Source organism: Bombus pascuorum, chromosome 10 (genome assembly GCF_905332965.1).
Source record: "Bombus pascuorum chromosome 10, iyBomPasc1.1, whole genome shotgun sequence".
In the NCBI taxonomy this organism is placed as follows: domain Eukaryota; kingdom Metazoa; phylum Arthropoda; class Insecta; order Hymenoptera; family Apidae; genus Bombus; species Bombus pascuorum.
In genome coordinates, this window is record NC_083497.1 from 4,333,181 (window position 1) to 4,355,980 (window position 22,800).

Below are 22,800 nucleotides of genomic sequence, written 5' to 3' on the forward strand. Positions count from 1 at the left end.
ACACTCGATTAGAATAAAATTCTAACCAAATAAAAATGACGAAGAAAAAAAGAGAAGTAACGGAAATATGATTCACGAGGTAAATGGCTAGAAGCGTCATCGCGAAATTTTAAACGTCCACTGGCGACACTGCGCGTGCCGCGAACTCTTCATTACAGCAATTCGATGACTACCCCCACCGCTCTGGCCGACATCCACCCTCCAGCATTAAAAACGAGGCCGGTGAACCGCGGTTTCCATCGAAATCATCGGCGGAATGATGCCGGTGCCGGTGGGTTGCGCGTACGCGCGGTCCGAAGTGCGTGTCGAACACGCATGCACTCGTCATGAATCCAATTAACCCAGCCGCGCATACGCTGCGTGCCAGATATTTTCGATGAAATGACACCGTCAGTGAGACCACGTTGGCCACCGTGGCACACACGGTTTCCACGAACCATGTGATTGGAGAGGTAAACAGGAGCACGTGTTGGCAGCGTGACTACCGAGTGACGCGCGGGGGTTGAGGGGCGGATAGGAAGCGGGTAGGAGGTTGGACGAAGGGTGTGCAGAGTGGTTTGCCGGATGGGAAGGGTGTCGAGGGTAGAAAATCAGTGCGAGCAACCGGAGGGTAGGAGAGTTCTTTGCTTGCCGCCTCGGGACCATGGTGAGTCGCTGAAAGAGGAGGAGAGGGTTGGAGCAGTGGCTGGCCGAGAAAGAGGGAGAACGAGTGAAAGAGAGGGCATCGCTTTGCTTGACGTGGAAAACCAGGAAGGGAATGCGAGGAGAAAGAGGAGGAAAGTGCCGGTTGATGGAGATTCGAAAGCGGAAAATCCCAAAGGAAGCACTCGACTCGCGATATCGTTGGGACAGTAGTTCTCTCCGGCGACTTGGGAAGAAAAACCGAGGCTTCTCCTTATCTGTCTTGGAGTACTTCCGATGTATATAGGATGGTTCCGTAAGAAAATTGAAAAAGCGATGTTACAAATTGTTTTACTTAACTCAAGTTTGGATACACGAAGGATCTTCTTATTGAGCAACGAATCTTTATTAGAAGAAATTTTCCTTGAATGGTTTAACTCATTATTTAGGGTGACAGGAACTTCAGAAACTTTTTATTTCTGAATTATAACAGGAAAAATTCTTCTCCTAGAGAAATAGTTTTCATCGAATAGTACAGATTTCTCAATTTCATCCTTAGAATATACTTTATCATAAGAACCAAAATTATGTTTTGGCAATTAAACAAGGTAAAAAATAACATAAAATTCATCAGTTTCCATAACAAGTACAACATTTATAGAATTGAACATTTACAACATCTAAGAAAAGGAACATAGAGAAGTAGATATTTAAAAGAAAATATCCGCGTTCATACGTAAGAAAACGAGAAAAGCGAAAGTATGAATAAAAGTAAAGCCGGGGATGAGTAATAGAGAGAACGCGGATATTGTCCAGGTCAAGAAAAGTAATCGATGCTTTCCCCTTCTTAAATCCTTGCACATTTCTCCTCGTTCCTCTACGTTTATCCTCTATCTCTGTTCTCCTTTTCCCTCGGCTCGTCAACCCCCGTTTGCAGCCCCATTCAAGCTCCCTTTTAGCCGATTCAACCCCTGCCGACGATCCGGCGCGCGATAACGTTTCGCTCGACAACTTACCCACTTCCAGCTCGCTTTGTATCCTTGCTTCTCTATTTTCCATCCAGCGCCCTCCATCGATTATCGACTCACGAATCATCGCCGCTAAGCAAGTTACGCCACCGTCTTCGAGCGTCAAATGTGAATCGAGTGTTTCTCATCGTTTTCGTGCTCGAACACGATATCGCGTATTAATCGTCGACACATTCACTCTTCCCCTCTCCTTAAATTAGATTAAGCAATTTTCCTTCATTTGGAAAATTGATTTTCTTCGGTTATTCCACCGACTTGATCGATCTGTTTGTTCCGAATTATTTTGGCAGATATCGTTTCGGTGAAATAATTTGGGGCGCTTGAAAATTATTTTGGATATTGGTATTTATAATGCCGTGGAATTTATTTTTTAACGGATGATAATTATTATTAGCATGGTTTTAACGTAAATAAAAGTTTGGATCGGTACTCGATCATTAAAATACGTTGCAATGTTTTGTGCAGTTTATAGAAAATTTAATCTATATTTTAGTGGTTAAATAGATTAATAAATTTAATCGGAAAATTTCTAAATTTCATGAAACTCCTCAGAATAAATCGAATATACAAAATAGACTATGGCGATTGTATCCTGTATTCAATAAACAATCTATTATATTAAGCAATACATTACCTCACCGACGACGTGCAAGAACAATGTTCAATGTTCATGTTTCAAGTGGTTCTTTGAAAAACAAAAATGAATTGTCGGAGGGTGGAAGAGATAAGAAATGAAACCCTTTCGCAGTTTAAACTTTTTTCTTTCTTTTTTCCCTTTGAGGGCAAATCCTTCTGCAAGCAATTGGACGACGTGACGCCCCATAGCGCGAGGCGATGCGTGAGGTGTCATTAATTCTAATAATTCATAAAGAAGCACGCACGTGCGTAACGGGGCAGGCCTGCTCGTCAAGGGACAAGCGTGATGCCACGGCACGAGTGTTTTTGTACGCTCGATGTTCCTAATAGACCTAATTTGCGTGTAAAAGCACTCCTGAGATTTCCGTGCCTCGTCGCCCTATTGAGGACTTCTTCTCGCGCTTGCTGCTAGCACTGAAAGGTCCCTGGCAAGAATTTTAATTCTCCGAAGAATGGTCCCATGTTCCGCTCGTATTTTACGTCTGTCTCCTTTTCAACCGAGATGATACTTGATTTATATCTCTCGGACCCTTGGGTGGTTAGTTTTGACTGGTTGCTCATTTGACTTGCAGAAGATTTTTGTGAAATTCTGTCTTTATTGGTTAGTATTTGATTTTAATTGTTATGGTCTTGAGGTGGATTATTAAACGTGTAGGTGTATTTAATAATGCAATGAGTGGATGAAATCGTAATAGTCAGTTATACTAAAATTCAGTGTAAGTACTAGTACAAAGATAGTATATGCCAGTCGTAATCGTAGCTCGCTCAATGCTACTATGTTGATCGCTGAAAGGATAACAATTCAACTCTGTCCTAGGGAACACGTTCATACATTTTTATTGACGGACTTGTCACAAAAAGTTCAAAGTTGCAGTTCTTATGTAACTCTAGTTGAAGATTACCAATATCGGCAATAACATTTTGTCGGGAGTTCGTTCGCCTTTAGACTTTGTAAACCAAAACGTAATATGAGTCTCTCTAAATTCGAATTTTCCGTTGGCTCATGTGCCGCTATAGTTTCTAGAGCCTTTCAGTATATAATTTTGTCTTGAGGCTCTACTCCGTGTACTTCACGGAAGTTTCTGTGAAATATCTATTATCTTTATGAGGTGGGATTTGATAAATTTGATTATTTCGGTCTGTAGGTTATTTGGGTGCTTAGTTTTGAGACTTTACTCTTTGCACTTAACGAAAATCTTCGTGGGATACTGTTTTGTCAGAAAGTGTGTTTTATTGGATAGTGCTTGATAAGTTTGATTACCTCGATCTCTAGACTTTTTTGATCGCTTTTCCACGGTTCATTCTTGGGACTTAACGATTTTTCTAGAATTTTGTCTTTATTAGTAATGCTGTTTTATTGGATAAGTTATCTGATTAACAAAATTCCTACGCTATTAATTAACGTATCTCATTAATCTTTGCGCTTAACAAAGATTTTTGTAGAATAATATTTTCATTGAGTAATGTTATTACTCTGTGAATTCGTGAAAGAGTTTTTTTAGAAAATCTATCTTTGTTGGAAAGAGTATTTTATTCAGTAAAGTTTTATAAACTTGATTACTCTGAAAGTCCCTTGCATAATTAACACTTCGTTATCTTGCATCACATTATAAATAATAATTTCCTGGGTAATGTATGATAAATTTTTTCATTATTAGCACGTTCGTTACTTTACGTCATATTACCATATGAGTTAGTCAAAGATTCTTGTGAAATCCTGTCTGTGCCTAAAATAATAACGTAGTGTTTAATACATTTGATTATTTCGTTATATAAAGTCCGTTTGTTAATATATTCGCTATTTCGCGTAATGTGTATGACACGTTAATTTTACGTAAGAGAGCATCTTATCAGACGATTACGTTTTAATTTTTGGAAAAGATATATATTTGAAGTCTTATCTGCATTTAGTATAGTCTTATATTGTATAAAAAGTGACAAATTATGTTACCTGCATTTAGTATATTCTTATATCGTATAGAAAGTGGCAAATTATGTGTACCATGTAATATAAAAGTATCAAAAACCGACTATCATCTACATACAATGCTTAGATTTCTTCATGAATGGTTGTAGTGGACATAGTAAAGATGTTGACACGCAGATACTACGGAGAAAGAATGATTTTGGTTATTTGATAATATGTATATTTGTTATATAAGTTTCTCTTCTTACAGAAACAATTTGCAACAAGTACAAAGTGTATCCTGTGTCGTGTAACTTTAAGAAAAACGTTTGCAGCATATATTGCAATTTCTATATTATATAATAAAGGCAGTATGTGCAGAACACTCTGTGAGAGCCGTTTCATCAACCTAATTATCAAATTTCATGTTCTTCACGCTTATTACATATTCGCTAAAAATTACTCACAGCCACTTTACTTATTATTTGCTTTACAATTAATACTATTGATCTAATAAACAGGAACTAAAAAATTAGTCATCGATTACACGCATTTAATATGACTAGAAATTAATTAAGGATAGTTGAGGCGACGAATCTGGCGATTTTTCGGCTCGATCGAGCGAGAAACGCGAATACTGTTCAGCAACGACGGTTAATCTCGTTGAAGTCGGTCGAAAAAAAGGGTCCAATGAACCGAGGCAACTCGTCTTTGGGCCAGATGTTAATTCCAACGACTCAGCGTGAGCCGCGAAGGCGGTTTAGTACGTAAATACATCTTCAGCAGGGGGTACCATTATAATGGGCATGTGCGGTTAAAGTTCTATTTGTGGTAATTCGGAGTTTAATGCACTCACGCTCTGATTTAGCCGGCGGGCTGACACTTTTTTTGTCCGGCGCAACCCCAACGACGCTGGCGCCGTAAAACATGAAATATTCTTCCTGCGGCTCCTCTGGATGGTCTCTGCCCGCGCGCCTACGTATATCGTATCATATTTTCCATCCTCCGTGCCAAAATTTGACGCCACATTATGCCAGTGCTCTCTCTCACTCTCTCTCTCTCTCTCACTCTCTCTCTCTCTCTTTCTCTCATCGTCTCCGCTTCTCTCTGGATTATTTTCACTTAAAACCACCGCTGCAAGCTCTCGGATATGTTCCGCCTTTTGATCGACCTCCACGACCACCGTTGCGAGAATTGGGCTAATTTCTCGGGGGAATGCCGACGATTTACAAATACGAGTGAAATACCAATTTTACATAATTTGCGTAAAATGAACTGACAGATTATGAATTATTCTATGAGTATGTTGTTTTATGATATGATACACATAATTTTAGATGTTTGTAGATTCGTTTGAGGTTTAGGGTTTTGTTTTTAATAAACACGATGTTTGTTAAAATAGATAAAGTTCTATCTTATTCTTAAAATTTCTAACATTTTACAACGTCGTATCAACTGTCCCAACCTGTGAACTAAATCTGCCATCAACCTAGTCGTTTATCAAACTTCTTGTTACTACACATTGCATTAAAATTGTAAATTGTGACAAATGGAATTCTTAACATCTTCACTTGCATTCCAAAACTTGTAACACCTTAAATCATACCAATTCTCTAATGTCTTGAAGTAAAACTTATCCTCAATGAATAACCTTCCTAATTCACCCTTAATCGCTCTTCGAAATCGTCATATAAGGTTCCAACTATCTTTTAAAACGCATAAACGTAGAATTCCTAGCATTTTTACTTTTTTCCCCAAAACTTAGAATACTGCACCACTCTACTGATTCCGGGACATTCTGAAATAAACCTATCTCCAACGTCACTTATCCATTGAAATTCTTAAATCATCTTAATTCACTCGATTCATCCTGAATGCAAGTCATTCAAAGTTTCAATCTTCCTTCGTCTAAATACAGAATCGCCAGCATTTCTGCCCTTTTCTCAAAACTTACATCGCTTCAGCATTCGTAAAAGTGTCGTAAACTTCAGAGTTTAGGACAGTCTAAACCTATCTTCAATCGTATCCATCCACCAAACTTTTAACGTATCCTATGTCATCTCTCGAAATCGTCTTTTAAAATTTCAACTCTTTTCGAGGCGTATAAACAAAGTAATCATTTGGCGTGAAAGCATCGTGCTTAACCACAAACGTTTCCCGCAAATCCCGTATCTTGGGGTGTCCCAACGTCAATTCGAAGATCCCTTTGGATAGCCAATTTATGGCGAATCGTGAGATCGAAGATCCGTTGCGTTTACGCACATTCGTCCGGTTGTATGCATCCTCGTCGAGGCGTTCGCACAGTCGCATTAGCAGGCCTGTATTGGGTTTAATCCTTGCGTTTCGTGACTCGGGACAAAGCCCCTCGGATTTCTGACGGAATGGTATCGCATGGAACGACCATTACCTCGGGCGGCACTTAGCCGCCGCGCTTACCTACATACGCGCGTTAAAGATTAATTCGAATCACTCGATACCAACTGGAGACTGCAGGGGAAGGAACTCGATTCAGCAGCGCGGTGACTACTGTGTTCCGATCGAATACGTTGCAATAGTGCTGTTTTCGAGCGTTTAGCGAACAAGCTCGACGATGATATAAGGGACAGAGATCCTTTCATCGCTTTGGGGTTGCGCTTTCGAGTTGTCGGAAGGGCGATCCAGGGATCGAGGGGTTAAACGAGTCGAATCGGTGAAAGGAACGGAAAGGTTTGAGTTTGACACGCCACTGTGTGAAGTCGCATACTTGATATCTTGCAGGTATGAGTTTGTTGATCGATATTTGGCTAGAGATCTGATTTTTTAAGAAATGTGACTTTGGAGAGGTGTGGCTTTTTTATTCATTGATTTTGATGTTTAGAGAAGATGAAGAAGAAATGTAGAAAATTGTGAACTAGATTGTATTTTGTATAGATTAAGACACCGATTATGTTGGAAGACTCAACGTTAGGAAAAGTTGACAAGAATATTAGATCTAGTTACTTTGACATCCTTAAAGCGTAGAAAGAAAGAAATTTAAATATAGCAAGCGGTACATAAATTATTGCACAATAAATTATTTTCCGCGAATCATAAATATGCGAAAATATTTGCAAAAAAGAATTTTCTCATCCAATGCAATATTTTTCTAGTCAATTACTCCAGTCCACTCCGCACAAAGGGGAGTACCGAATCTGTAGAAACAAAAAAGGCCTTGCACAAATATCGCAATTGCCTTTGTCAGCCTCGGTCCCACCAAATCATTTCATACACAGGGAAACGCGTTTCAAGCTTCCTTTTCACTCGGCCTCTTTAGCATTATGAGCACGGTCAGGCGCCACAAAGCCGCGATTATGCGTTGCCATTAGACCGGTCGATTGATTACGGGATCGTGCAAAAAAAGAGAAAGAGAGAAAGAAAAGAAGCCAGCAAGGACAATGTCGCGATGGGCGGTTGCCAACTGGTCCCGCTGGGATCATTTTATTGGCCGTGTTTCAAGTAGTAGGGTTACCCATACCGGCTTCTTCTACTTTCTCCCTCTCACTTGCACCTTCTCTTTTTCTTTTGCCCTTTAGCAGACAGCCTTGTACTTTCATCGAGCAATTCGTGCCCCTTCTTTTTTTCTCGATGGTACAGAGATTTTGGTATTAGTCGATTTGCTTCCCGCTGAAGACAACCAGTCTTTTATCAGGAGCATGAGTATCGGTTAATTCTCGTTGACAGGTGCTATGATCGACGAGAGGGGTTGCCTGTTGGAAATAAGACGACCATTCAGGAAATTTTTATGCTTTATTCGAACATACAGGTGTGCATACCTTTTATATTTTTTACAAATTTTGTGGAATGAAATAAGTAATACTTCGGGCATCCTGTTTGATAAATATTTTTGACAATTATCATGTGATTAGTATATTTTATGAAACTATTTCACGAAATTACGACGCTTCGAGTAGTTATCGCACACGTTTGCATATACCCGCAGCTTGGTATTTTGCTTATTTTATACCAAGGATATCTCACACCGAACTATATCTTAATTTACAATTACATGACAGAATATTAAATACTTGGAATACTTTCCTGAAATTGCAAAATTTGACACCATGATAATCATTTGAAGCTTCCACTATAATTTTTTAAATAGAATTTCCATTTCGATTTCTTTTATCCATAATTCTTCTCTAAAACTATAAAATTTTGCACGAAACAATCATTCAAAGGCTCCATACATATAGTTTCGTAGATCAAATTTCCATTCGTATTTCCTTCATTTACGACTCTTTTCCAAAACAGTTGCCAAAATCTTGCACTAAGGTAATCGCTTGAAGTTTATTATAATTTCTCAAATAAGAGAAAACAGACTTCTCTAACATTATGAAACGACGTCATCCCTAAATTTCTAAACCTAATGTTCTCATGGATGGTACCATTCCACAGGCCGGAAGCTAAAACGCGGCTGTCAAGTGAAGTGTGATGCGTCTATCAGGAAATCGAAGTCACTCGCAATCATCTGCGAAGAAGCCGGGGTATTTGGTGGCATGCTTGGCCATATGGTGATTACCCGCGGTTATTTATAGCGTTGGTGGGCAAGAACGTCCAACGCGGCTCGTGGAAACGGTCCGCGTTTTCGCTACGAATTGGACCGAGCCTAAAATTCTAAAAGCGCGGCGGTCTACGAGCGCGACTCGCTTTCATAAATCGAGACCCGGATTTTGGGCGATTTACACGCACCTCCGTGCAACGCCTGAAGCCATGGGTTGTCCCGAGAGTGTGTGTGTGTGTGTGTATGTGGGAGAGAGAAAACAATCTAGACACTTGTACACCTAGTTTAGAAGAAGACAGGGCGCTAGGTACGACCATAGGTAGAGAAGCTAGCTAGCTGCTGGCCAGAGGCGCATGGTTGTTTCTAAACACACCTTATCTACTAGCCCCTATAATAAGGTGCGATCTGAGACCGTATATCGTAGCCAGCCACCTACACACACTCGCAGGCACCAAGCCACAGAAGAAGCCAGTCCAGCGTAGACACGTTCTTTAAACGTTACCACATACATACGTATAAGTAGGGAGGTAAAGTAGTGGCGGTCAGTTCGAAGGAAAGAGCTACCCGCAATTCTCGGCCGCTTATACGCGGTGTTGTAGGCCACGGAGCGCTTGCAATTACAAGCTGGTCAACATATAATTATCCCCAATGACCATAAATTACCGGATTTTTATGCGCAACATTCTTAATTACCCTTTGAATTAACATCAATCAACCCCCTTAATTGTACGCTGCTGTTGCCGGCGTCGCTGACGCTGCGTTCTCTCTATCTCTCTTTCTTTTTCACTCGTCGCTCGATCATCTCCTCCTCGCACTTTCTTACCGCTCCTTCCCATTCTCCTAACTTCTACTCGCGCTGTTTGGTTCCTTCTACGATCTTCGTCTCCCTTCACTCGAGTCGGGAGAATAGCGGTACGATGATAATATGAAAACGCGATATTCACCCGGAAGCGAGGACGAGAGAGAAATATGCAGAAGGACAAGCAGATAAGAGAGGAGAAGACAATCGAGGGATGAACAGTTGCGTCGATAGTCGCAACGAAATTGGTTAGAGGATCAGTTCTCGGCGGTTAAACGTCTCTGATCGGCAGTTGTGAGAGAAAGGGGTAGAGGTCTCGCGACGGGGTTTGTAACGGCTCGTCGCATAATGCACGCGTTTTAATTGCCTCCCTAGACACTCGACCGATCCTCGTATCAATGGTCCCCGTGTTTTAATTGCATATTCGATTACGTGGACTTTCACCGGCTGATCCCGTCAGCAATTATCGCTCGAGAAGACATGCCAGGATGCACCCGATGAAAGCGGATACTCGTTGCTCGATCAAGAGAATCGAGCCTCTCCATTTCCCGGGAAAATTGACCGGATTCGTTGCACCACTGGACATCTGTTTCTTCGACGTTAGATTTCAAGAGTTAAAGTTTATGCAAAATGATTTTGTTCGTTCATTTGATGGCCGTTTGAGTACTTCACTGTTGAGTTTCTATTTGTTTAACGATGATGGAATGAGATTTCAGGAATTGCATTATCAGGAAATGTAACTCGTGAATTATAAATTTTATTGTTACGATGACAATATTTTTATGAGGATCAAACTCTTTGTTACCAAGAAAATTGTACAACTACTTGTACTATCGTGCTGTCACATTCGCTACGAATAAGCGTGTAGATTATTCAATTCTCAAAACATCGTTAAGCCGAGTGAAACTTACCAATTCCAAATTTTATCATTGTGGTGATAACTCTGTTACGAACTAAATTTTTTGTCATTAAAAACACTGTAATTACTATATTATTATCTATACTAGCAAGTGTTTCGAGTAGTGTTTCTGCCCTTCGTATCTCATTAAATCTATTCTAAAATATTTTGTAACTCATCGATTCTAAAACGATACCGATGACAACTTCGTTTCTTAAGCACCAAATTCTTTATCGCCGAAAAAGCAAAAAGGAAAGAAGTCGTGAAGTTATTCCTACCACCACACTATCATACGTATTAATAAGTGTTATTATAAAAGTATTCTTAAATCGATCATATTACCGTACAAAAAATATCTGTGACACGTGTATAATTGTCAAAGTGGCGGGTTTATGGTGACGATAAATTTATCGCCGTATCCTGAGACTGAAACGAGATGCCTCTCGAGGTCCGATACGAGTTCGAAACCTAGCAATTTTTAAACTCTGCGGCTCAATGACACCTGAACGATGAACGATCGTAATCACTGTCGATTTCTTCGTCCGTTGTTTTGCAAGGATTCTCCTTCCGTTTCACATATCGCGATCGCAAAAGAGGGGGAGAGGGGAGAATGAACGATGCCGATACGCTAATGAAACCGCACTCTCATTAAAGCATCCAAATCGACGATACTAATTGGCTAGCTTTCGGAATACCCGGCATTATACCTCAGGATGCGATATAATAATCGTTGCGGACGAATTCGGGCCGGACAGCCGGTGGTTAAAGCGTCTAGTAATTTCACGGGCGCAGCCCTAGAGCGATTAATATGATTCCAACGGAAATTAACGACCGCAAACGGAAAAAAGGGAGGCTCGTTGGATGCTCATCTGACCACACGTTCGTCGACAAGCGGTCCTTCGAAATGAAAGGATCGCTTAAGACACGAGCAATTTACTTCCTTTCAAACGAATGATTCGCACTGTAAGATCTTGCCGTAGGATCACGTTAACACTGAGAAACATTTGTGATTTTAGTATTTTGATATTGGTTATCGTGTGATGAGTGATTTTTGTGTAGTTTGGTTTGATTCTATTGGAACATTCTTTCTCATTAATCTAGAAATTACTTTTTAAAAAGATATATATTACACAAAATATGTTACAGATGAATGTTTATAGGAATTTTCATACATAGAGTCCCGATCCTCCATATTTTCGACACAGAAATTCTTTAACAAGTAGGAACAATTGCCAGGCAGAATGATCATGAAATCGTGCACCTTTCACGAGCAATTAAGCGTCCGCCTATAGGTTCCCAGAAATTCTCACGAATGATGCAATCCCGCGCGTTAATTCTCCGATAACGAGACACAAAACTACGGCAATTACGTGTTACGTAGCGCGTGGATCGTCGGCGTATGTATATAACAAAGTCCAGGCGTGTTTCGCAGGCTGTGTGTGTCATTCGTGCGATTCTCAACCGCGATAGAACCGACTCTCTGTTTTGTAGAAAAGAACCTCTATCACGATAGAACGCCGCGTCGTCGACGGTCTCTTTAAAAAAAAAAACCCGTCCGAGAAATATTTACACGGGTTGCCATTATAAAACGCCTTTTATGAGGAACAAAGTAGCTGGCGGGCAGAAGGTGCGCCCTTTGACAATAATTTGTCCAGAATAACCGGCTTCACTTTCTCTCTCTCTCCCTCTCCCTTTTCCCCTCTCCTTCGCCCCCTAGCCCATTCTGCTTCCGCTCGATCATCCATCCAGCCGTTCGTCATAGGTGCCCGGCTTTTAAAAAGTGAAGCGCTGGACTCGGGCCAGCGCAAAAATAGAAGCAGATGTTGTTAGTTGCGTTCAGCAAGTACACGAACCGCGGCTTCGACGATGGATCCCCAAGCTTTTGCCCTAGGGAAGAGATGAAAAAGGGAGGAAGAAAGTGATCGGGGAAAAGAGGAAGGTCTAACTGAGGCAGGAAGAAGGAAAGGAGAAAAGGAAAATATAGAAACGGAGAAAGAAAAGGAGAAGATGGAATAAGGAGGATCACAGGTTCCCTGCAGTCCCTGTCTGGACGGCAGGCTGATCTCATTGCCCTTGAATTCTTACTAACAGGCCTCTTAGATAAAAATAATTAGCCAGATAAATGCGAGGTGTCGGTAGGTGGCGAGGGTTTAGCCAGGCTGATTTTATTCTTGAATCCATCGAGAAGCCCCTCTCCCTCTCTTTCTCCCTGTCCCCCCTTCTCCCTAACATTTTCGTCTGGTCCCGATGCCATCGACCAAATGTTTTTGCTTTGAAGTCGGCAAGATGAACGGCGGAACCTCCTTCTAATTTCCACTGTCTGCATTCTTAACAGCTGCGCGCAGCACGCTTCGATACGGCTGGCGGGATTCCCGCGTTTAATTAGCATCGTGTTTATGCGTGTCGTCCTACGCCCTTTTAAGTTTCCTGGGGGCCCAAGTTTCCAAATCTATCGAACGCGTCGTTGTTCTCACGCGGTTTTGCGAACTCTTCGAGACGTTCAGTGATAGGCTGCTTCGCGAAGTATAAGGTTCGAGCATATATTTCTTGGTGACTGGTGTTCTGTTCTTCAAAATTGAAGCTTCCTGCGTAGTTTTGGAGATGTGTGGAAACGTTTTGGAACCATGGAGAGTTATTGTTAGTAAAAATATATGTGATATTATATGATAAATTGTCAGCGTGACTGATTATGTAGTATCATTAGGTTAGGTTAAGCGTCAGTAGGATGTTCGTTTGTGTCTTTATGAATACGATTAAAGAAATAGAATCTAATAGAGATTTTCTTGATATTCAATACGTATTATAACAAGTATTATATTTTGAATAGTTTATATATTTTTACATATTGCATGTATATGTACGCATGTAAATATGTCGTTCATACCTATGTCTTATACATACATGCGTGTGTCTCATGCATTTTTAAATTTTGAATTTCCCATAAATGCATAAAAATCTGGAATTTAGTCATCAGAGCATCAATTGCAAGTTATTAGTCTTTTTAACTTTCTTTACTGTATTACATTTCATAATAATAGAAAGGTTATGATATTTTTCGGAATTCGTGAGATTAATTGGCACGTATGTGTTTTATTTGGTAAACATTAGTACTATTATATGTATCTATAATGCTTTCAGAATATATTTAGGATTAAATTTGGAAAGAAAGGGTGTTAGAAGCATCTTGCATTCAAACGTATCGTGCTTGGCGTCAAATATCAGCAATTGTTTACCCACAGCACGCGCATCGTGAAAATTGCGTCGCGTCTTATTGACTCTGCATTCCTATGACAAATGAAAACAAACCTTATCTTGAAAATAAAAAAACAATTGAACAAGAAAGAGTGTGTGTATGTAGGTATATAAGGTTTCTAAAGAATAAACATACATATTCAAACCAATAGTAACATAAAAGTTAAGATAGAAAGTTCAGATAAAGATCTTGACTCTCATTGATTGTTATTACCAGATCTAAGCCTTTCACCATGAACAAGGTATCTTTGTATATAAGATTTGTCCATGTATAGATATAATTACTTGTAATTTAAAGCAAAAATGCTGTAAGACTATTGTTGAAGAAAGAGACCGAATAAGAGAAATTTTTGTAGGGTATGTTTCATTGATTGTTACGTTGTTACATTGATTCTCGAATTCGTACGTTTGTGTCAAATTAACTAAAATATTACGTCTGTGATTAATCTTGCTGTTACCTTTAAAATTTCATATCCTAATCTCACTTTTATTTCAGTGAATAAAAAGCAGGCTTGGGACAAGTCTTTGAACGTACGTCTTAATCCAAAATTGATTTATCAGATCATTATCTGACACATTTCGCCCATCGGCGCATATCGAACCGGGACAAATGATATTCCTGGCATTATGGAATTGGGAACGGAACAGGGGCGCGTGCGGGCGGCGATTTCAACTATTAGATCGGTCCTCAGAGAGTTTTGGTCGATTTGCAGATTACGAGTCCCCGGGATGCAAGGCTGACATGGCAGAGGGTTCGGCCGAGGAGGAACAGAGCAGTACCGCTGCGCCCGCTTCCCCGCCAGCTGATCTTCGCACTCTGAACACCCAATTGTCGCCGCCTTATCACCACCAGTCCCATCTCCAACCTCGTCTTCAGCATCTGCAGCATCCCAACATGTTGGCGACCGCCGTGCCGCCCAGGCACAGCCACAGTATGCTGTCTCATCAGGTGAAAACGGAAGCCGAGTTGGACGCGCCCTGCGACGTGCCATTGAATCTGAAGAGCGAGGTAAGTCCCTATGAATCCTATATATCTCTATTTCTCTCTCTCTCTCTCTCTCCCTTGCGTTCACTCTACGAACTAATGTACCGTGATCGATTAAGATTCGTTCTAATCAACACGGGAGCAGTCACTTCGTGAAACTCGCAATGCTCGTTAAATAACGCGACGAATTATACGAGAGATTTACTCGTGTCGTTCGAGTGGAAGTCGTTCGATTAATAGTTTAGGATATTTAAGGGGATGTATATTAAGCGACAAGGATTGACATTTTTATTACAATTTTCTTTTCTTTTCTATCTAGGCAAGCACGAGTTGCAGATGATTAAGTGATCTTCGATTTAAAGTTCGAAAATTCTGAAGTCTTCAAAATTCATTATAATTGGACGGTGTTTAAATTGGAAGATAAAAAAATAGAATTATTGTTAGGTTCTAAAAACTATTGTAAGGATATTTAATACGTAAGTGATTTTAGAAGTGTTCAAAATTAAGATGTTAGAAATAGCAACGGTGATGAATAACAGCTAGAATTTTGTAATTTAGAGAGATATTATTTAGCTTATATTTAAAGAAATATTATCCGTTTTTCGTTGCATGCAGATGTTTTTATAATTCGAAACATATTACAGTCAGTAGTTTCTTAATTTGGCTAATTTTGAGAATGAAAGGGAACGTGAAGATTCCTCTCCCGGTATCCGTGGACTCGCGCAGTCCTAGATAGTTAATAATAAGAAAGACCCTCAGTCGAAACGATCGTCACACTCGTTAGTAACGGTTTTGTGTGTCAATGACAACCAATTGTCTGCTTAAGTAGCTGCCGCGCCGCATCCCAACCTAAATCGGCCAATGGTCTCTCTGACCTGTATATGATTAACGTACAAAACAAAGCGTGTCGAACGACTTCCATGTGGACGATGGGGTCATTGTACCAGTTGATTCTTTCTTCGGGGATTGCACAACGCGAGATATCATTGCTCTATCGTCTATTTAACTGTGTCCCCAAACTTAATATTTAACATCCAACGAAACGATTCTTCGTGAAGGATATGCGAATTTCTTACAACAAATTTTCATTTTGCTTTTGTAATTTTTTTAGCATTCATTTGACAAATTGTAATTAGAATCAAATATCCATTCAAATAATTTTTTACAAAAAGATACGCATATTTCTTACAATTCTATAAGCTTTACTGAAGTTTCATACCTATTTCAACATGCAATTGATAAATTGCATATGAAATCAAATTTAACCCTTTGACAGTGTAATAATATTTAAAACTATATCCTCAAGGTTTTCGGATCCTTTTAACTTTCTGCAAGCAATAAATTATAATAATCGCGTCATATGTAATGATGTCCAAGATTTGAAATTTTTGGTATTATATTCAAAAGCTTATCCAAGTATCTTGTGTTACATTGTGAAAGGGTTAATATCTATCTACGCAAAATTATATGTAGAATCAAACTTAATATTCAGCCAAATAATTCTTTCTACAAAAAGTACGCAAACTTCTTATAATTTTACAATTCCTTCGCAATTCATTGTATAATCGAGCGGTTCATTGCACACGTTATTCGACATATCCGTGAGTCATAGATCACCAAGTTCTAACCGCTTTCTAAGTCTCGTAGCGGAAGAAAAAGACAAAGGCGTTATCGGGTAGTTACTTGTAAATATACTCATATACTTGTACCAATCTAATCTCCATACTCGGTACATACATAGCGAGTCGTTGGAGCATTAAGAGAGCGGCTGACTCTCGGGTTATTACCACAAAACTGCCAGAAAAGGTTGCTCCCGTTAGTACATCGGAGCTCGTGGGAAAATCGTAGCAGATAGAATGTCAAAGTTTCTAACGGGGCTACCACGCCACGGTATGCGACTTCTCCTGCGCGTATATACGACATTTGCCTAAGCGTTTGCATGAAAGACTTCCGCGTTCCACGGTACGGACTAAAGTCTAATCACGGTTTCCAAGTCGCCCCTCCATCGAAATGGCCGCGTCGATCATTTATCAGACTATAATCTGTATCAGAAGATCAACACTAGATCTTTGGCGATCACGATCTATCGTGCTCTCGTTAACAAGAATACTTCTTTTCTCCTGTCAAGATTATTCGGTTCGGATCTTATTTATCATAGATCGTAATTGTTTATTATAATACTCGGAACACGGGGAAAACGGGCGAAGTATAGGCTCGTTGCATGATCACGAACTGGCCTGAATGTTATTTTGGTGTACGTGGAACGAAGCTAGTTGCGTGCAACGTGCGAAATTAGTATTTATGGGAGGTCTGTTAACGAGAGCCGTTTTGTTCGGTTCGTAAGCGGTGAATTACTTGGCCGCTAGGTATTCGCCAGAGAGGCTAGGTTGTAATCCGTATTGATGGCTAAATTTGAGTTAAACAGCTTTGTTTAAAAAGTGAGATATTTTCTTTCGCTTCTTTTTTTGTGGGCTTTCCTTTGCTAGAAATTCTATATTTGAGATTATGTAGGACCAACCGCTAATTATATTTTAGTACAGAGTACTATCAATGTTATTATAGTTAATAGGAAACACAATTTTATTTGTTATTTGTTAAACAAAAGAAAACATTTTTTGTCAGATGAAGTTTCTCCGAATCGCACAATAATTTATTGATTAATAACATTAGTGTATCATAAATTACAAATTGTAGATTATATTGATATCTTCTGCGCAATTTTAAAGTTTTACATTAAATAAGATAATCACATGACTTGTAAGTTGTAAAATTTCATTCATTTAATTACCAAACTAGAGCTTTTATTACAATCAATAACTTATAGCTTATGGCTAAAATAGCTAACCTAATTCTTGTGTGTGTAATTCTTTCATATTAGAAAAAAGAAAACAATACAATAATGAGAAGTCTAACTCGTGAGGTACCTTAAATGTTCAAATTTCTAAAAATCCTAAAATTGTAGATAACACTGTGTCCATCATTGCAATGAGGAGGCCAGCATTAATGTCAGTGTAATCCTAATCGTCGTCGCATTCACGCCGAAGCGTTTTATTAAAGTTCGACAAAAGCGCTTCTTTTTTCGCGGACGGGCACGGTTGATTCGTGGCATCACGGGAACGCCCGACAATTCGTCCGTTCAACAATGCACAACAATGATGCCAATTAGCCGACGAAAGAGAATAATAGTATACTAGAAGAGGAATGAGGCGGCGAAGCCTCAGACTAGAGTCTCGAAAACAGCAGTCTCATCCGTTGGTCCACGCTTGGTCTCTGTTCATCCATTACACTATTATCCCCTCGGCAAACATCCAGGATCCATCCGTGGACACTCCACGCATGGACTTAATGCCTCGGCGTCCCGGTTCCCGTAGTCTGAAGAAGGGAGCATGCAATTTACGCGCAAAAGAACTAGAATGTGTTTCATAGCGACGATGCAAAAAGAAACGCCTCTCTCTGCTTAACAGGGTACAGCATACATAATAATGTCGCCAGCGAGTTTCCGCCGGCGGTGGTACGCTCGCTTGGTGAGATATGAAAAGACCCAGCGAAAAATTGCGATCGTACAGCCGCCGGGCTACGATCTTCTTATTTATCGGTGTTAACATGTCAAAGCTGCTTAGCTTTTTCTTGTTCCTTTTTGAAGTATACTTTTCAGAAGATTTTTAAGATGTTTAATTTACGTTGTTCTTTCTTTTGATTTTACTATTTTATTTATTTTGTAGATGATTATCGATGAGTGTTCAAAAAGGTGGCGAGATAATGATATATGAATAATGAATAAATGACCAAAGTAAGCGATTGTTGGATTATTATTTTGTAGGCGTTGGGAATGAAAGGTCGAGAGAATTACGATTGTAAAATTATTTATCATGTATTAACATGTGAAAATTGCTTAAATTCTTTTCTTTTTTCATAGAATATACGCTTGAGAAGTTTCTTAAGACGTTTAATTTACTTTTTTCTCATGTTAAATTTTGTTACTTTAGAATTATTATTGATAGATGTTGAAATAGTTGTTTGGTAAATTATAGTTAACATAGGAGTTGAGAATAAGAAGATTAAAAGAAGTTTAAAATTTGAAAATCGTTTTTTTACAGTGGTGTGATTTTAACTCATCATTGGCAAATTAGATCATTGGCGAGCAGCAAATAACAGAAGTTTTATTTTTATTGAATGATATTTCAAGTATTTACTTCGATAAGTATCCCAGAACTTTTTCAGACTTTTCGAAAGTTTAAAACAGTAACAAGTTAAATTTATTTGCGAATAGTCTGTATTTTGTTTTACTACTTGTACTGAACCTTTTATTGTTTAATTTTGAAATAGAAATTCTGTGAATATTGCAGGAACGAAGATGAAAAATGATTAGGAATATATTCTGTTGGATTAATTCACAATCATTTTAAGACAATAGACTTTTGATAAAGTGAAGTGAAAATTTGATAAATTTTAACCAGATTAAAAATAAGTAAAAAAAGACGATTTCAAAAATGATACGTGTTATAAAACATCTTTTATCATCTAGATAATTGCATATTATACTAACGTTCCCCTTTATGACTATTTTATCATACTAGGACTTTCAGAAATTCGAAACCACCAATTGAACTTAATCATCTTTTGATAATTTTCTAACCTGTAATTCGAAAACGTCTCTTCATATAGAACATTAATCGTTTGAACTTCTCGACGCGATAATTATAAATTATTAGACCTCTGAGCGTCGTATTCCAAACGATTCCCTCAATGCCATTATACACATAGTCGTTTCTCTTTTAATTACGGAATATCTTCTTCTTGCGAGAATAATAGATATTCATTAACACTAATAAGTACACCTATACAAAGATGCAGTCCTTCAAGGATTTTTCGTTAAAGGCCGTGCGAGAGTAAATGAGCAACTCAACGGAAAAAGACTAATGCTGTGAAGGACTCGTTTGCACACAGTTACGATCATTGACAATTAGAAACCATAAAAATTCGATGAGAAAGAGTAATCGCGGCTCATTGCTATCGGTCACGGTTTTCTCATGGCCATTCGCGGCTCTGTGTTTCTCCTGATTGTCTTACGCTCTGTAAAATATTACTCGTGTATTTTCGAGTTCTTATTGTTCAATTCTCATAGGGAAATTTTATTAGTAGGGAAATTTAACGAGGATGGAGGAATAGGAAGAAAGATGATACTGGCGAATAGTAAGAACGTTGATTGTTTTGAATTAGTTGAATACTTTTGTTATTGAGAGTTGAAGTGCTCAATTTAGAAAGTCAGAGAAAGATTTTATCAATTTGTGACTATCAGGAGTCTACTGTCTCGAAAGTTTTTCTCACGTAAGATCCAAATGACTTATATTAGAATGAGATACGTGTAGCTAGAAAATGCAAAGTTATAGTTAAATTATCAGATCAGAATATCCCATTTTGTTGTAGTTGGCTCTATGAATATCAATGTAATTTGAAATTCAGTAGCTGACATTAGATAAAAGTGTTTAAAACAATCCTCCATTCTTAAATCAGTCAAAAAATTCACACTTTTATATATTCGACAATTTTTTAATAATTTTAAAAAGTTTGTATGGGCTGTAGACAAGTTTCTTTAGACTTCCATCCAATCAAAGATCTTCCCATCACTAAAAAATCATTGTACAATTACAGAAAGAGAGAAAACAACGAGATTCTTGTAACAATCTCGATTTTATCGCAAAACACATGAAGTCGAAAGTACCCTTCAGAGCATTGAAATCACCGAGCGAGCGGCGTTAAAAAGAAAGAGAAAGAAGGTCCCCTCCCTGCAAATTCGTTAGAAACGACCAGCGCAGCGACTGTCGCGTCGAGATCCAATTTCCCTGCACTCGTACGACCTATGGAACGACTTGAAATAAAATAGAAGCGAGTAGAAAATGCATCGAGTGCCTCCGGTATGGGGTGCCAGCGATCTGCCGGTAGTCGATACGTATCTGCGAGTCAGAGAATCCGGTTAAACATCGAATAGATGCATCGTCACGAACGTGTCTCTCCTTGGATCCTTGGAGAGATTCTCGAAGAGAATACACGTTGAAATATCACGAATAATCGACGATATTCCGGATTTTTGCCAAGAAAGCATCCTTGCACGTGTAGTAACTACAGATTCTTAAATAAATCGGAGAGTTGGAAGTAGAGTCGTAGTCTCGCGTACAATTTTTGACTTCTTGAAACTTTAAGCACAATAGCCAGCTGTCGATTGAAAGCTATATTTTGTACATGTCAACACTGTGTTTTTATGATGACATAGGGTAGAGAAAAGAAAACGTTATTATCACGTTGATTGCTACGGGTTGTCATCGGCAACCCATGTGTTACTAAATCTTTTAGATTGATTACGACAAGATAATTTTTATGAACTAACAAATTTTTAACAGTGTGAATGATTTAAAGAACACTGGAAGGAAAGGTAGCACAAATACAATATAATACTTCGCAAAATTTATATTGCGACTCTGAGGAAGACCTAACTCGTCACTCGGATTCTCAATTTTTGGATTTTTGGAATTTCTTCATTTATAAGTTTCCTACTCATAAACGTATCGTGTCATCTTAAAGTTCTAAAATTTGCAAGAATTGAAACCAATCTAACCAAAATTATTTTATCCCTATTACTTTTTAATCACGTAATTATAGAATTATATGATTAAGAAATGACTTTGTTAACCTACTTAGTCTTTATTAGTCTTTCAACTTAGAGGTACTCTTTCAGAGCACACCATATATTTCTTATGATATGCTATCTTATTTCCAATGGAAAATATATAGACAGACTGTTAGAATGAACAAAATAATCTAACTTCAACTAAACACACGACTAATCGAAAATTATTGAACAAGAAAATTCGTTATGTAGCTAGAGCTAAATCCACGTTATTTAAATCGACATTATTCAAGGGTCAATTGAACTTAATGATTTCGAATGGTAGATTCTGATGTTCGGAACCGTTCGATGGATCGACAGGTTGGTGTACGTAGTGGAGGGCCTTAAGGCGCATTCCACCTTGATGGCCACGAGCCCGGGACCGTAAATGCATCTGTCAAGAAAGTGATTGAAGGCAAACGAGGGGTGCTGGCGCAGCAAACCGGCCCGGCTTCACGTTCGGATCTCATTACCTCTGCTGGCTCATTTCACCGAGTCAATCGGGTTTCGATCGAATTTCACAATTATCGTCGGTTAGCCCAGGACAAGGTTGCGCTCTCCGCGGAATCGATGATTTCGCAGCGGTTCCTGGTTACAGAATGACGATCGTTTTCGGATTCTGACGCATGTGAAATCTCTTCAATTGTTAAGGCAGGCAGTAACTGTACGAAAATTCATAAAGGAAATTTTATTGTAGCTTTGGATAGGTATGGATACTTTGGAACTTGGCTCAATACAGAAAGATAGTAGAATGCTAGTATAAAATGATGTAAAAATGATGTAATGTCAGAGAAGATAGGAATAATATACCTTGTATCTTTAGGTAAAACGTAGTAAATATAGTAAACTGTAAAAGATTATGTCAATATGATTCTGATATATATTGCTTTTCTCTCCGTATTTGAGCAGAAACATATTTGCAAATATATGTGATGAAACATTTTGAAGTTGTCAATTTATGTGACATAAAATCGCAAAATATAAAAATGGGCAACTATACAACAGTGAACACACTTCATTTATTCGCATATATTCTCTTTATATATTTTGTTTACTCGATATTAGTACTATTAATAAAATTGAGAACATCGATCATAATCGTTTATACTCGCATTTTCGGAAATGTTCTCCATTCGCCACGTCTATAGCGTGCAATTCGCTACTTTGTGTTTCCAGCTCATCAAGCGACGCCGTTCTTCTTAGAGAAACTTGCTGTCGTTGAAACTTGCCAACTAATTGGTTTACAGACTAAGTAGTTACTCATATTTCAAACGCGACATTGTCTGTTTTGTACGGGCATAAATGAATTTATGGCACGTAACTCTAATTCTCCGCTTCCTTTTGCACGAATTACTTTCGGAATATCGTCCTAACGAATATTGAACTAGATCGTAAATCACTTGAACCATCGACGATTCTATATAAATACAATGATTAACATTCGACGAATTGAAAGGTATATGAAATACGATACGATACCATCGATAATTAG

General features: G+C 38.7%; 1 protein-coding gene across 3 annotated transcripts in view; it reads left to right on the forward strand.

Annotated features, from left to right (window-relative positions):
• Nucleotides 1-22,800, forward strand: part of LOC132911214 (POU domain, class 6, transcription factor 1) — a 211,163-nt gene that overhangs the window by 3,357 nt on the left and 185,006 nt on the right. For all 3 annotated transcript variants that reach the window (XM_060967661.1, XM_060967658.1, XM_060967660.1), the window contains exon 2: nucleotides 14,373-14,668. In XM_060967661.1, the coding sequence (XP_060823644.1) occupies nucleotides 14,402-14,668 (267 nt within the window). In that variant the 5' untranslated portion in view covers nucleotides 14,373-14,401. The remainder of the gene's footprint in view (nucleotides 1-14,372; nucleotides 14,669-22,800) is intronic.